The sequence below is a fragment of the Phascolarctos cinereus genome, unplaced genomic scaffold, assembly GCF_003287225.1.
Source record: "Phascolarctos cinereus isolate Bilbo 61053 unplaced genomic scaffold, phaCin_HiC Scaffold_4;HRSCAF=312, whole genome shotgun sequence".
In the NCBI taxonomy this organism is placed as follows: Eukaryota; Metazoa; Chordata; class Mammalia; order Diprotodontia; family Phascolarctidae; genus Phascolarctos; species Phascolarctos cinereus.
In genome coordinates, this window is record NW_027555847.1 from 654,914,304 (window position 1) to 654,928,648 (window position 14,345).

General features: G+C 52.1%; 1 protein-coding gene across 1 annotated transcript in view; it reads left to right on the forward strand.

Annotated features, from left to right (window-relative positions):
• Nucleotides 1-1,842: 1,842 nt before the first annotated feature.
• Nucleotides 1,843-14,345, forward strand: part of PLEC (plectin) — an 85,138-nt gene continuing 72,635 nt past the window's right edge. Inside the window, 1 exon segment of the mRNA XM_020995350.2 lies at nt 1,843-2,599. Within this exon segment, the coding sequence (XP_020851009.1) occupies nt 2,077-2,599 (523 nt within the window). The 5' untranslated portion in view covers nt 1,843-2,076.

Genomic DNA, 14,345 nt, shown 5'->3' on the forward strand with positions numbered 1-14,345 from the left:
AGCCAAGATGGTTTAGAACGTGTTCCCCCAGACTGTGCCTCCCCTTGTGCCCTGTGGTGCCAGGGCCTCTCTCCCTCCTTCCCTCCCTCCTTCTCTCCTATCCCTCTGTGGTCTGTGGGAACTGGCCAGACTCAGCTCTGACTTCAAAGTTTCCACGTCAGGGGGTGGGGGATGCTCTGTTTGCCTGTGTGCTCCTTGCTGCTATGGTGACAGCCCCATTAAACCCGCCCCCCAGGCCTACTGCCTACTCTTCCCTCCCATTCCGGATCTGCCCCCCTCCCCTTTCTCCCAGCTGCCCTATTTATCACTGGGCTCTGAGGTTCTGAGTGTGTGAATGAATGGAAGGGTGTTTGATTGGGGGTGAGGATACATGTCTGCCCACACCTGTCTCCCTCAGTTATTTCTGCCACTTATTGTCCCCCCCCCCTTGTTCTCTATACCTGTCTTACCCGCCCTGTTTCTCACACTCATCCTTACCTCCTCATGTCACTTTGTCCCACGCATCCCTCCAGTTCCCAAACTCTTCCCCTCCTGCCCCTCTTCACCCACTTAGCCATCTCTCTCCCACCCCACACTGGCCACACACACTTTTCTTCTCCTTTCTTGCTTCTGCTCACTCACCTCTCTGATCCTCTTTCCATGCCTTTGACCCTTCTCCTCTCTGCCCACTCCTTTGCCCCTTTTCCCTGTGCCCCTCTCCTCCTGTCCTCACTTTAGCCTACAGGGGAATCTGAGGCAGAGGCCCCCAGGAAGAAGCATGTGCTCAGCATCACCCACCCCATTCGGGGCCTGGTCTTCTCTCCCTCCCCTCCCCCCTGGAATGTATAGCAGCATGGGCGGGGCAGAGCAAGACTGAGCCTCAGGGTGACTTTGATTTCCTCGTGGCAGCTGGAAAGACAGATTCTTCTTCTGGGCCATGCTGCCCAGTTCTGCTTGCTGGGGGTCACACAGACGGCGCTGCCCGGCCTCCTGAGGCGCCGGCTGATCCTGGCCGCAGGATCCAGGTGGAAGTTATGTGGCACCTTGGGGAACAAAGTGTTCAGTGCTGCTCCTAATCTGGCCTGACACAGAAAAGGTTAAGGGGAGGGGATCTGGACTTGAATCAGAAATGTTTCCTGGCTGTAGGGGCACCTGTATCTCTCTATAGAATCCCCAGGAAAAGCAAAGAGGATGGGTACCCAGGCCCTGGGGCCACTGCCCTTTTAGCTAGGCAGCTTATTCTGGCTGGCCCCTCAAGTTCTGGGGATAACACTTTCTTTCCCAAAGGATTGGGGGCTGGAGAGCAGGGGAATCCTCTTCCTACTTTCTAACACTAATGTTTCTTTCTCTGAGCTCCATCACTTCCCCTTCCCAGCCTAGCCATGGCCCCCTCCCAGGTTCTTAGCTCTTTGTCTCGTTCTCCTGGGACCCTTTAGGCCTCAGACCTTCAGCTCATTCAGCCCCAAACCAATATCCACAGACGACCCCCATCTTACTCCACCCCCCAGGCCTCCCAGCCCCTGTGCCAATGACTTCCATCTGGCCCCTGCCTCAGGACCCCCACTTAAGACTGTTGAAGGAAGTGTTTCAAAAATGAAGTAATTTCTGATAGAGGAGTGGTATATTGGGGGCGCTGAGCCCCCTCATCCCCTCCTCCTTTCTCTACCCCCAAAGCACCCTCCCCACCCAAGTGGCGGCAGTCTGGCCGGGAGGGGCAGCGGGCCCATTGGCTGCTGAGTCAGAGGGGGCTGGGACTGAGCTGCCTGGCAGGCAGCGCAGAGGGGGTGGGGCCCGGGGCCCAGGCTGGGCCAGGGAGATCCTCAGGGCTCAGTGCGGGGCATGTGCTAAGTGCCGTCCCTCCCTTGCCGTCTCAGTGAGGAGTCCTCTGCCGCTGAACTCCCACCGGCTGGGCTGCTCCCCTCGCTGCCCTGCTGTTCATTCCTGTGCCCCGCCTGCCTGTCGGCCAGCCGTCTGCCTGGCCCTGGGGAGAGGAAGCTGCCTTCCCAGCTTGCCGCTGCCTCCCTTTTCTCCCTGGGCTCCGCCCGCAGCCCGCAGCTGATCGCTGATTCCCGGGTTCCCCATTTGCCCGTCCTCACCATGGTGGCTGGCATGCTCATGCCCCTGGACCAGCTCCGGGCCATTTATGAGCTGCTCTTCAGGGAAGGTGTGATGGTGGCCAAGAAGGACCTGCGACCCCAGAGCCTGCACCCCCATGTGCCTGGCGGGGTCACCAACCTGCAGGTCATTCGGGCCATGGGCTCCCTGAGGGCACGAGGCCTGGTGCGGGAGACTTTTGCGTGGCGCCACTTTTATTGGTACCTCACCAACGAAGGCGTTGCTCACCTGCGCCAGTACCTGCACCTTCCCCCTGAGATCGTGCCTGCGTCCCTGCAGCGCGTCCGCCGTCCCGTGGCCATGGTGGCTCCTGCCCGTCGGGCACCTGCTCGGGTACAGACAGTGCAGGGACCCCTGAGCAGCCCTCCTAAGCGCCCTGACAGTGCCCGGGAAGAGCGGCAGGCCTATCGCCGGAAGGAGGATGAGGAGGTGCCTGAGCCACTGGTGGTGCCCACTTCCCGGGGGGCCCTGGCACGGAATGCCCCGGAGCCCACCCCTGCCCCAGGTCAGCAGCCCCTGTCTGGGAGGGAATTGGGGGTGGGACAGCTGGGATTCTGTGGAGCTTGAGGGACCCTATAGGGACCTTGGAGATCTTTGTCACTTTTCTTGGGTTGGGGGGGACCTCAGAGAGACCAGTAGGTGTCACCCTCTCTCTCCTGGCTGGATCCTGAGGCATTGCCTGGGCTTCTTAGTTGGCATGAGCTGGGACATGGGCAGGTCTGGTGGGTATCCTTCCCTGTCCTCCTCTTCCTCATCGATGGGCAGAGCCCTGGGCACTGAGGTTAAGCTGCGAGCAGGGGTGCAAGAGGCCCGGTTCAGGGCCTGAGTGTTGGGGGTGCTGGAGGCAGGCGTGCTGCTTAGGGCCCTGGATAGGCATGGACAGCTGTTCTTAGCTGGCTCCGCCCCTGTCCCAGGACTAATCTCAGCCTAGGCCCCTGCTCCTCCCCAGCCTCAGCCTCACTCCCTTGGGACCAGGCTCAGGAGGGTGCTTGAAGCTAGAGAGTTGAGGTTTCCTCTTCTCTAGCTCAACAAAGATCCAGGCTTGGGGGGCCTGCCTGTGGGCTCATAGGGAGGAGGGCCCAGGGAAAGGAGGGAAGCGGGGCTGGACTTGGAGTCAGAGGATGTTGGTTTGGCTCCTGGCGCCCACACTTACCAGCTTGTGTCACCGTGAGTCATTCACATCATCTCATTAGGCCTCAGTTTCCTCATCTATAAAATGGGGATAATAACACCTGTATTACTCACCTCAAAGAGTTATCCCCAGGAAAGTGCTTTGTAAATTCTCTTCTTTTCCCCCAGCTGCCTTCTTTGCCATCCCCCCCCATCCATCCTCCGCTCTCCTCTGTCTCCCCTGGCCCACTCCTCCCACCCTGGTGCTCCCCTTTCTCTCCTTGCAGCGTCCAGTGTAGCAGAGTAGAAAGGCTGCTGGATTTGGTGTTAGGTGTGGAATTGGATGCACAGATCTGCTACCTACTACCTCTGGGACCTTGGGAGAATCACTTAACCTCTGTAGGACTCAGTTTCCCCCACTGTAAAATGAGGAGTTTGGGCAAGAGGGCCTCCGGATTCCCTTCTAGCTCTAAAACTCTGATCCTATTATCCCTTCTCTGCCCACCCCCTAGCTCCCTTTTCTCTCCCCCCGCACTTCTCTGACCACCTCTCATTACCTCTCATTTCTCTCCTCTCCCTTCTGCTCTGACCTGGCCAATGAGCAGGCTGTCTAGGGCTAGCCTTCTCCCCGCCTATTCCCTTGTTCTATGCTCTGATTGGGTAGATGGGTTACTGCCTCCAGTGACCCTACTTTGCCCCCCCACCCCCCTACTACCACCTCTTATAGATTAGGAAGCTTCAGTGAGGGGAATAGGAAGTTAGAAGTGGGCCTGGGAGATGATGGGGAGGTGCCTAGAATATCAGACCTGGATGGGGAGAGAGAGATCTACTTCTACCTCCCAAGGCAGCCTGGTCTACTTTGGGACATATTTTTAGGAAGCTGTTCCTTTTGTCACACCTAAATCTTGATGTAGTTTTTAAGAGAGGAAGCATGGTGCCGTGGAGAGGGGGAGAGAGAGAGAGAGAGAGAGAGAGAGAGAGAGATGGTCAGGAAAAACATGTTCAGATGCCACCTCTAACACATGCTAGGGGTGTGACCCTGGGCAAGTCACTTAACTTCTGACTACACAAAGTCAGATCTTTGTAAATTGCCACTCTTCATTGTCGAAGGGAATTTCCTCAGCAGAAGTTTTCTTTATACAGATAAAATCACAGGTCTGGATTCCCCTCCCTATCCCTATCTCCTACCCTCCTTCCCCCCCCCCAAAAAAAAGCCTAAATCATTTTTCTGTGATTTCCCACCCATTGTTCTCAGTTCTGCCCTCTAAGATAAAGCAGAATGAGCCTACTCACTCTTCTGTGTGACATCCCTTCACATACCTGAAGAAGGCTATCATGCCCACCGCACCTCCTACCCCTAAGTTGTCTTTTCTTCAGGCTAGACATTCCTAGGTCCTTCAGTCCATCCTTGTATCTAGAGCCTCGTTTTCAGTTCTCTCACCATCCTGATTGTCACCCTCTGGACATGCTCCAGGTTGTCAGTGCCTAAGTACTAACCAGGGCAGAGGATAAGACTGTTATCTCCCTTCCCTCTAGACACTATGCCTCCTAGGCATAGTGGGTTTTTAGGATGGCATTGAGGTTTTGTCTGTCATATGGAGCTGTAGCTTCGCATGTAGCTTGTAGTCCAATGAAACCTCCTGGCCTCTCTTAGAAAAACTTTTCTCTCTCCCTGTTTCCCCTTACCTATTATTTGTGCAGTTGACAACTTGAATCCCCACTTCAGGACTGTTCATTGATCCCTATTCAGTTTCGATGTTGTTGGAGTTGGCTAAGGAGTGACAGGAAGGATGGCTGGGGAATAGTAGAGGGACTTGAGCCTGAGGCAGAGGGTTCCTACATCAACCCAAGGGGTTGCTTTGAAGAGAAAGAGGATTGTATAAAGGGTGGGTCCCTCACAGAAGAGGATGGTGAAAAGCCTGTGGCTAGAGATGATTTTTGGAACTACATTGGGTGATTTAATAGGATGGAAATTGAATCTCATGGTATAGTGGAAAAAGGAACCCAGAGGACCTGGGGTTGATACCTGCTACCTGCGTGACCTTTGGCAAGTCACTTAGCCTTCTGTTTGGGGTGGGGAGGGTATTATGCTAAAGACCTCTGGGAGGTGAAGTGGCATTGGAGTCAGGATGTCCTGAGTTCAAGTCCAGCCTCAGACACGTAGTAGCTAGGTGACCCTGGGCAAGTAATTTTACTTCTGTGTGCCTCAATTTCCTCTTCTGTAAAATGGGAACAGTAATAGCACCTACCTCCCAGGGTTGTTACAAGGACAAAAATGAGATGTTTGTAAAGCATTTTGCAAACCTTCAAGTACTATATAAATGCCAGCTATTATTAGCTATTATTATTAGATGACCTTGGAGATCCTTTCTAGTCCAAAGGCTGTGATACTATAGTTGGGGGTAGGAGAATAGATATTCCTGATGATCCTGGAGGCAGTGTGGTATAGTTTAAAGGGCTCTGTATTTGGGGGTCAGAAGATGCTCTGATTCTAATCCTACCTCTGATACTTGCTAGCTGTGTTACTAGGGGAAAATCCTTTAACCTCTCTGAGCCTCAGTTTCTTCATCTGCAAAATGGGGAAAATAGTGACCTGCAGGACTGCCCTCAAAGGGCTGGGGATCATTGAGGATCCTGTGAGATGGTGTTCATAAAGCACTTTGCAGACCTTCAGATGCTTGATATGGGACTCATGGAGTCAGACTGCCAGGTCATCTTTCCGTCTTTCTGGAGACTAAGGTGAAATTGGGTCCTCAGGTGACATCTTTCTGTTTGGCCACAGTTACAGCCCCTTTTGGAAGAAGGGAAGAAGCATCTATTAAGCACCTGCTATATGCCAGGCATTTGCTAAGCACTCTACAAATATCCTTTCTGCTTCTTGGAAGTTTGGGGCAGCCCAAGGCTTTGGGATCTCCCCTGTGCCAGGATGCCCAGGCTCCTCTCCTCCACCTTATTGCATCCACTTCTCTTCTTTTCCCTCCCTTCTCAGTCCCCGGTAGCAGGACACTTTGTTCAGTCCATCTCCTGGGTTCCTGTGGTCCCCTGCTCACAGTGGGTGTGATGTGAGGCCAGGTACTTCCTTGCCTCCCCCTTTTGTGGTTGTAGATGTGGGAATCCTCGACCTCCTCCCTCCCCCATTCCGTTCCTTTCTTCTCTCTTCTGCTTCTCCCCATTCTCCATTTTCCCCTTTTCCTTGAGCCTTCCAGGCTTCTCTTGGGCAACACTGCCCCTGGGAAGTGGAAGTGGGCTTGGTGAGCCTGGACCCTGAAGGGGAGCTTTGCTGTCAGCTTCAGTTGTGAGCCCCCCTACTTCTGCCCCTCAGCCTCGCCCCAAGCACTGCCGGTGACTCAGCTCTGTAGCGGCCACTGGAGCATTCTGTCAGCTCAGAGTTTCCAACAGGAAACAGGGCAGATGGGGCTGTAGCTCCAGGCTTAGTCAGAGAGGACCCCAGCCTCCTGGCTCCCTTTGATGGCCCCACCCTACTGCTCCTGGCTCACTGTAGGCAACTGCTCTTTCAGGGGAGGACCTGCCCTGCAGCCCCTTTGCTGTTCTGTGGTCTTGGCTTCCATCTGAATTTCCTACTCTTCCATCTCGAGCTACCCACATGTCTCCCCTTCTCCATGCCCCTCCCCACGTATCTCCCCTCTTCATCCTCCTCCCTACTTATCTCCCCTCTTCGTCCCCCCTCCCCATGTCTCCCCTACATATCTGCTTTCTCCATCCCCCTCCTCACTTATGTTCCCTGTCTGTTCTCTTCCCCACATATCTCCCCTCTCTGTTCCCCCTTCCCTCCAGCCCTTTCCTGGGATCCCTGCACTGGGAGGTGAGGTAGAAATGGGAATCTTCAGTTAACCCCACATGATGTATGTAGCCTTAAGCCCAGTCCTGGGTGCTTTCTTCTTGCCCTGGCCCACCTATGTCTGTCACTCCCTCTCAGGCCCACTTTCCCTAGAGCTGTGAGTAAGGCCGGACTGGTTCTTGGCTTTAGTTGAAATGCTGGTTCCTTTAGCTGAAACAAGCCCCCCACCCCACATGAAGGCTCTGGCAGATCATCCTCCATTGCCTCTCCCCCAAAACCCTTCAGACCTGGCTCTTTCCAGACTTCAGGACCAGGCCCTCCCTTTCCCGGTTTGAGACCTGGTATCCTCTCCACACCTTCCACCGGATCCCTAGCCCAAGAAGGTGTTTGAACCAGCATACCCAGGGAGACCTGTCAGATCTGTGTGATGAGCAACTTTGTTTGCCAGGTTCACTTCTTTGGGTTCTTTTGCTGATGCTTCCCGGGAGGTGGTGACCATACCATCCTGCAGTTTTCCAGAATTCAAATACCTTGCCCATTCACTAATAGACAGTTTTCATTTTCAAGAAGAGAAAGGTAGTTTCATCACAGAGGCTGGACCATGGCTGTGGGATATGGGAGAAGTGGGGCTGGTTGTATGGCTTCTGGGGTTACTGTAGAGGTCAGGCTGTTGGTATGGTGAGATGGGAGTGATTTGATAATGCCAGGGACTAGTTAAGGTGAGGCCCACTGACTGCCTGTTTATTAAGTGTCTCCTATGTGCCAGGCACTGTGCTGAGCCCTTAACAAATATTATCTCATTTGATCCTCATAACGAGCTTGGGAGGTGCATGCTATTATTTGTTTTGTTTTTGTGAGGCATTGGGGGTTAAGTGACTTGCTCAGGCTAGTCTGTGTCTGAGGCTGGCTTTGAACTCAGGTCTTCTTGACTCCAGGCCCAGAGCTCTAGCTTCAGTTGTGAGCCCCCCCACTAGAGAAGAGGGGAGGAGACAAGGCTTTGAAGACGAGGGGACAGATTCAGATTCCTGTGGGGAATCTGAAGGGGCTGAGCTTTGAAGCACCTGGAGGATTGGGGCAGGGTTAGGGCTAGGGCTGTCCCATGGGTGTGGGGAGTACTCTGGGTGCCTCCTCTTCGTGGTAGGGCAGGAGGGAGGGAGGAAGAGGCCTTTAGGCCAGAAGTTGCTGGGGCTAGTTTGACTCGTCTTGTCTTTGGGCCTGTGTGACTAAAGAGGGACTGAGCTGGGTGGCAGCAAGGGCAGTGAGGAGGAGCTGCTGCTGCTCCCCGCTCGCTTGCTCACTCGCTCCCAGCCTGTGGCTGGCTTCCCTCCCTCCCGCCCTCCTTCCTGCCGTTCCCCTCCTCTCTGCCTGTCCGTTCATTCTGAGCCACTCTCCCTTCACTGCTCGCTCCTGGCCTGGGACTTGAGGGCCATGGAGATGTATTGCATGGAAGAGCTAATCCAGCGAGGCCAAGGTACGTGTTGGTGCTTGAGGATCCAGCCTCTGGCTGTGCATGTGTGTGTGTGTGCCTGGATGTCTGGATGCCGGGGCCACCATATCCAGGAGCCCTGAGAACCCAGGAATGCTTGATAATGCAGGAATTTCTTCCAGGGCCTCAGTCTCCCTTTCTGAGAGGTTGGGCGGCTAGCATAGTTAGGCCATGACGTGTCCCGATGTGCATATCCCCCTCTTGGGAATGTGAGGGTCAAGGGGAGCCATTGAGTCCAGTCCCAGGAACAGTGCTTGCCTTTGCTATATCCCAAAGAAGTCCCTGAATATGAATATAGCAGGAGAAAGAACTTAGGGGGGAGGGGGAGGGGGTGCTGTTGGCTGTAGGAGTGGGAAAAGTAGGGTGGGGCAGCCTGGGTTTTTTGCCTCTGCCCCATGCTAATGAAACTCTCTGAGTAGCAGCATGCCAAGGGGAAGGGGCAAGGCTGTTTCCCTACAGGACTTTCATTGTTCCCGTGAAACTGCCTGGGGTATGCATGTGCACGTGTTTGGTGGTGGTGGTGGGGTCCCTTGGCAGGAAAGCCTCTTGTTTGAGTTGGGAATGACTCTCTGTCCTCCATGTACTGACTTTTCCCCCACAGTGATTATATCACATGGGTCCTATTGATCCTCTCTGATATGGGTCTTGTGGCCTTGGGTCAGGGGCCCCGAGAGCCGGAGCCAAGATCCACAGCAGACTGCACATGGTACAGGTGTCATCCATGCTGTTGGCAGGCCAGTACCAGGAATTTCCTGAAGGCTTTCTCACGACTCCCAGTTGAGTCAGCAGCTCTCCCTAGACTCGTCCTGAGCATGTGATGGGGGTGAGAGGACAGAGGAAATCTGCATCCTCTGGTTCTCTCTGCATCTGCTAGATAGTCTGTGCTTACTCTTGGCCTCTCCTACCTTGTGTGCCCCACCCGACTTTCCTGGGCTGGGGCCCATTGCCCCTGAATCTCTGGGAGCTGCTTTTTGGGGTCTCTGTGGAAGAGTCCGGACCCTTCCCTTTTAGGTCTCTCTGACTGCTCAGGCCTAGCACGGCCTGCTCCAAATGTCTTCTTCACCAGAGTGAGCAGTGACACCATCCTTCTTCAGAGTCCTCATTAGCAGCTTCCTTGGCACTGCTCCTAGCTGGGAAGGGATGTTTGGCCCCAGCTTTGTATGAGCTCTGAGCTGATTGTTGGCCCTGAGCACATTTCCTGGCCTTTGCCACTCATGGACAACAGGAGTTTGTAGGAACGTCTTTCCCTGTTGAGTGGGTAGGGACAGGTGTACTCAAGGTAGTCACTATCTGTACTTCTCTCCTTCTTGTCATCTTCCCTCCCCTCAGTGGGTAGAGTTGCTTGAAAGTATGGAAGCATTGTTGGCCAAGGTATCCCCACAAGTCTGTGGGGAGGAGAAGTCTGTGTCTCCTTCCTCTGGTGAAGTGGATGCTTGCTCACTTCAGGTTTCAGGGTCCTGAGTCCACAGCCTTCCAAGCCCATACAGAATGACAGTTGGGTCAAGGTATCTTCTGACATCTTGATAAGGGAGAGAGGCCAGAGACTTTGAGAGAACATTATAAAAGCATAAGATGACCATGGAGTCTTTCTGGCCCAGCCCAGACTCTCCACTGGAGACACTTAGAGGCCACCTCAAAGGTTAAGAGGCATTCTTCAATCCATTCCAAAACTATTATTAAGTGCCTATTATGTGCCAGGGTAGCATATGGCTCAGTGGGTAGAGAGCTGACCTCAGAGTTAGGAAGACCTTCATTCAAGTCTTGCATCTAACACATACTGGCTCTGCAGCTAACTCTGAGCAAATTACTTAACTTCTCAGGGCCCTAGATAACTCAGTAGGTCTATAACTTTCAGAAAACATGTTGGCCTGTATTGATGTAGGGCTATACCAGTGAATTCACAGGATCTGAAATCATAGGTCTGCTTAAAAAAAAAAATTGCCAGGGCAGCTAGGTGGCACAGTGGATAGAGCACCGGCCCTTAAGTCAGAAGTACCTGAGTTCAAATCCAGCCTCAGATCAAACACTTAACACTTACTAGCTGTGTGACTTAACACTTACTAGCTGTGTGACTCTGGGCAAGTCACTTAACCCCAATTGCCTAAAATAAATAAATAAATAAATAAATAAATAAGTGAATAAAATTGCCAAGGCACTATTCTAGGGGCTGGTAATGCAAAGACTAAAGGGGGAAAATCCTTACCCTCGAGGAGGTTAAGTTCGAGTGGATGTCCTAGTGGCAGCCTCTAAGCAGCTTCAGGACCCTTAGAGCGAGGCTATGTGGGCTTATCAAGCATGAGATGTCAGAATGAATATTGTGTCACTGATGCTGCCTCTCCGCCTGACTTCACGTGGTTCCCCCATCCTCCTACCTCTCCAAGATGGTAATTTTGTATGTCCTTTTCCTCCTTGGACTCCCTCATGAGAACCTGATGTCTGTTGCTTAAGAATTAGTTTGCCTTTCTTAGTTTTAAACATTGTTAAATTGTATTAACCTCGTTTGGGTGGGTTTATGGGGAAAATAGTTGGGAGGAGGGGACTGAAGGGAGCTGTCCCAAGAGAAAGATTTCAAATTTCAGTATTTTGTAGAGTACTGTCTCTGATTAGGAGCGCAGGCCTGGAGGGGAGAAAAGAATTATAATTTTATTTTTTATAATTTCCCAGAGCAGGGTTAAGATTATTTATTCTGGGAAACCCATCTAGGCAGTGAGTCAGTAGGAGGGTGGGGACAAATGAAAGTGACGGAACAGCCCTTTTCACTACACCACCTCACCATAGCTTCAGATCAGTTAGTTGTCTTATGACACCACTTACCATTCCTGTGACTTCCTAAAGCAAAACTTCCCCTTCCACTCTTGATTCTTTTCTTACCCCTTTCCCCCTCTCTCTATATTATTTTTAACTATCAGAATGTAATCTCTTTGAGGGCAAACTTTTTGCTTGCTTTTTTGTGTTTCTAACCCTAAGGACTTTGCGTGGGTAGGGTTAGCATACAGAAAGTGCTAATAAATACCTTTTAGTCCATTTATTTGCCTTTATACAATGGCATTCTGCGTGAGGTTTTCTGTGGATTTACTTCCATGGTTTCAGAAGTAACATCTCATCTTAATGTATATGGTTTATTCTGATGACTCCTCCCTGCAGGGAAATAGACTTTCTTATTCTAAAATTGATCCTTTCTGGCAGCCATTCAGAACTGAGTGACCATATGCAAGTCACTTAAACTTTCTGAGTTTCCGTTTCCTGTGAGATGATCGTAATAGTACCTACATCTCGGGGCTATGTGTTAGTGTAGGTGATGCGCTATCTGGAAGGGTGATTTTTTAAAAAATTGTCTGGGCTTTAGCAACTGAGCCTAGGCCCTCCCCTTGCCATCTCCATGTCATCCCATGGATGGAACTCCATGGGCACTCTGTCTCCAAAAGACCTGGATAGGGCTTGAGGAGAACGGATTGGGGAGGGGAAGCGAATAACGGCCTCTTAGAGCAAAAATGAGTGTATGCATTGCTTGGGGAGACTCTCCAGGGTGATTCATTTATTTTTCTTAGTACTGCAGGCAGCTTGCTAAGACCACGCTGCAGAGAAGGTGCTGACCTGAGTCTTGACCCCCTATGTCAATGAAATCAAAAGGTCCTGTCCCGATTCCTAACCTAAGCTCCCTGTGTTTGTCTCGCAACACTTTCCCCTGAATGCCCCCCTTCTGCCTTGCCTGGCTGTTTATTAATCTGCATCTAGAGAAAGAACTGATCCATAGAAGTATGTATGGAATAATATGTGTGTGTGTGTGTCTAATGGCCACTGTCTCTTGGGCAGGGAGGGGAACAAAGAAATGTATCCGATAACTTGATTATATATTTAAAAGGAAAAGCGAGTTGTTTCAGTTTCATATGCAGTCATCTTTTTTATTATACTGCGTTATGGAAATACTTGTTTTATTCCATGAATTAAAAATAAAAGAAGTTTAAAAAAAGATTCTTCCAGGAAGAGCAGGAATGCATGGCTTTCCTTGGGGGTAGGGGAGGTGAAGAATTCTGCTCTCTGGCAGGTGGGGCAGAGGGAGCTAGACTGGGATGGGAGGAGGGATTGGGAACATCTGGCCTTCCCTTTCCTGCGGTCCCATCTGGGTGTTCTCTGGACCCTAGGGGTAGAGGGTGCGAGTCCCCAGAGGCTCCGTGTTCTTGGGCTTCCTCAGCTTGAGGGGATGTGCCTCCTGTCTCTCCCCTTCTGTGTGTAGAGAGCTCTTTGAGGGTCACGGAGCGCTTTGTGCACCAACAGATTGTTGGATCGTCTTTCACTAATCCTGTGACATTGGTTGGTTGGGTGGTAGTATTTCCCTCTTGAGGAAACTATGGCTCAGAAAAAAGAGAGTCATTTGTTTCAGGTCATAGGGCTAATAAGTAGCCTTGTTGAGCTTAGCACCTAGTACTATTGGGGGGGGCAATCAGGGTAAAGTGACCTGCCCAGGGTCACACAGCTAGTGTCAAGTGTCTGAGGCCAGATTTGAACTCAGGTACTCCAGACTCCAGGACAGGTACTCTATCCACTGTGTGACTTAGCTGCCTCATACTCAGTACTTTTGAAGACTGCTGGAGGAGACGTCTAGGAACTGTGGGAAGATCACTTAGTCAGGAGTCAGAAAGTCTGGGTTCGAATCTAAACTCTGCCATTTGTTACTGGTGTGACACTGGGCCAGTGTTTGACCCTTTCTGGGCCTTAGTTTCCTCATATGGAAAATTAGGGGGTTGCCCCCATCTTCTAAGGCCCCTTTGAGTTCTAAGTTTGTGATCTTGTCTTTCAAACAATTAGCTTTCAAGTAGCTCACCTTGTGAACTCTTGAGGAAAGAAAGGGAGGTTTGACATGTTTTTGCCCAGGAGCAGGGGCTATTCTCTGCCTGCCTGGGATTGAGTTCCATCTCTGACCCTGGCTTGCTGCACGGTCTTGGGAAAGCCGTGCATTCTCCTTAGGCCTCAATTTTTCTGTCTGTCCATTGGAGACAATGCCTGCTGCTATCCTCATATCATGCAGGGGAGAGGGAGTGAGGATGAAAACATGTGCTGAGCTTTGGGGGAGGGAAGGGCTGTAGAAACTCTAGAAATCCTGGACTTAACTATAGAAATGAGTTCGAGTAGCCCCTTGGGCTGTGGGGTGGGCGTGTAGCACGGAGCCTCCATCCCCCTCCCCCTTCCCACCCCTCCCCTCTGTCCCTGGCTGCATGTGCTGGGGGAGTGTCCGAGGGGCTTAGTGCCCTCGCTGCCCCAGGGACCCTGTCATGTTCTAACTTGGGAGGCATGACGGTGGCGTAGATGTGGCAGACTTTCCTCTCTCCGTCTGATATTTATATCTTGCAAATACCCCCCTCCCCCCCTCCCCAATGGACTCAGGGGAAGGTGGTGCTGACATTTCACTGGAACCCTCTGAACTCTCCTGAACAGCTCTGTGCCTCCAGCCCTGTCGCTGCTCCTCGGCTCTCCTGCTTGGTGGGGTGTGGGGTGTAGGGACTTCCCTGGCCTGCTGCTGTCCCCTCAAACTTAGTGATCCCCAATGAAGATTGTGCCGGGTAGGTGGGGCCGAGCTGGAGGGGTCTGAGGCCTTTTGGTAGAGGTGGTGGCAGTGATGGTGGATGGGGGGGGAGGGTTGGGGAGGAGGCAAAGGGAGCGGCTGTCTCCTGCCTTAACTTTGGATTGGAAGGGGACGTTCTTAAAGTTGACTTGGCTATTTTCACTCCAAGGACGAAGGTTATATAAAAAGGCTGGCCTGCTGCTCTAAGGGAAGTCTGACATCCTGGACGTCCAGGTTTCTTCTTTGTTCCCTGGAAACTGTGTGTAGCTAGACCATCTGTGTCTGATGGGACTTGT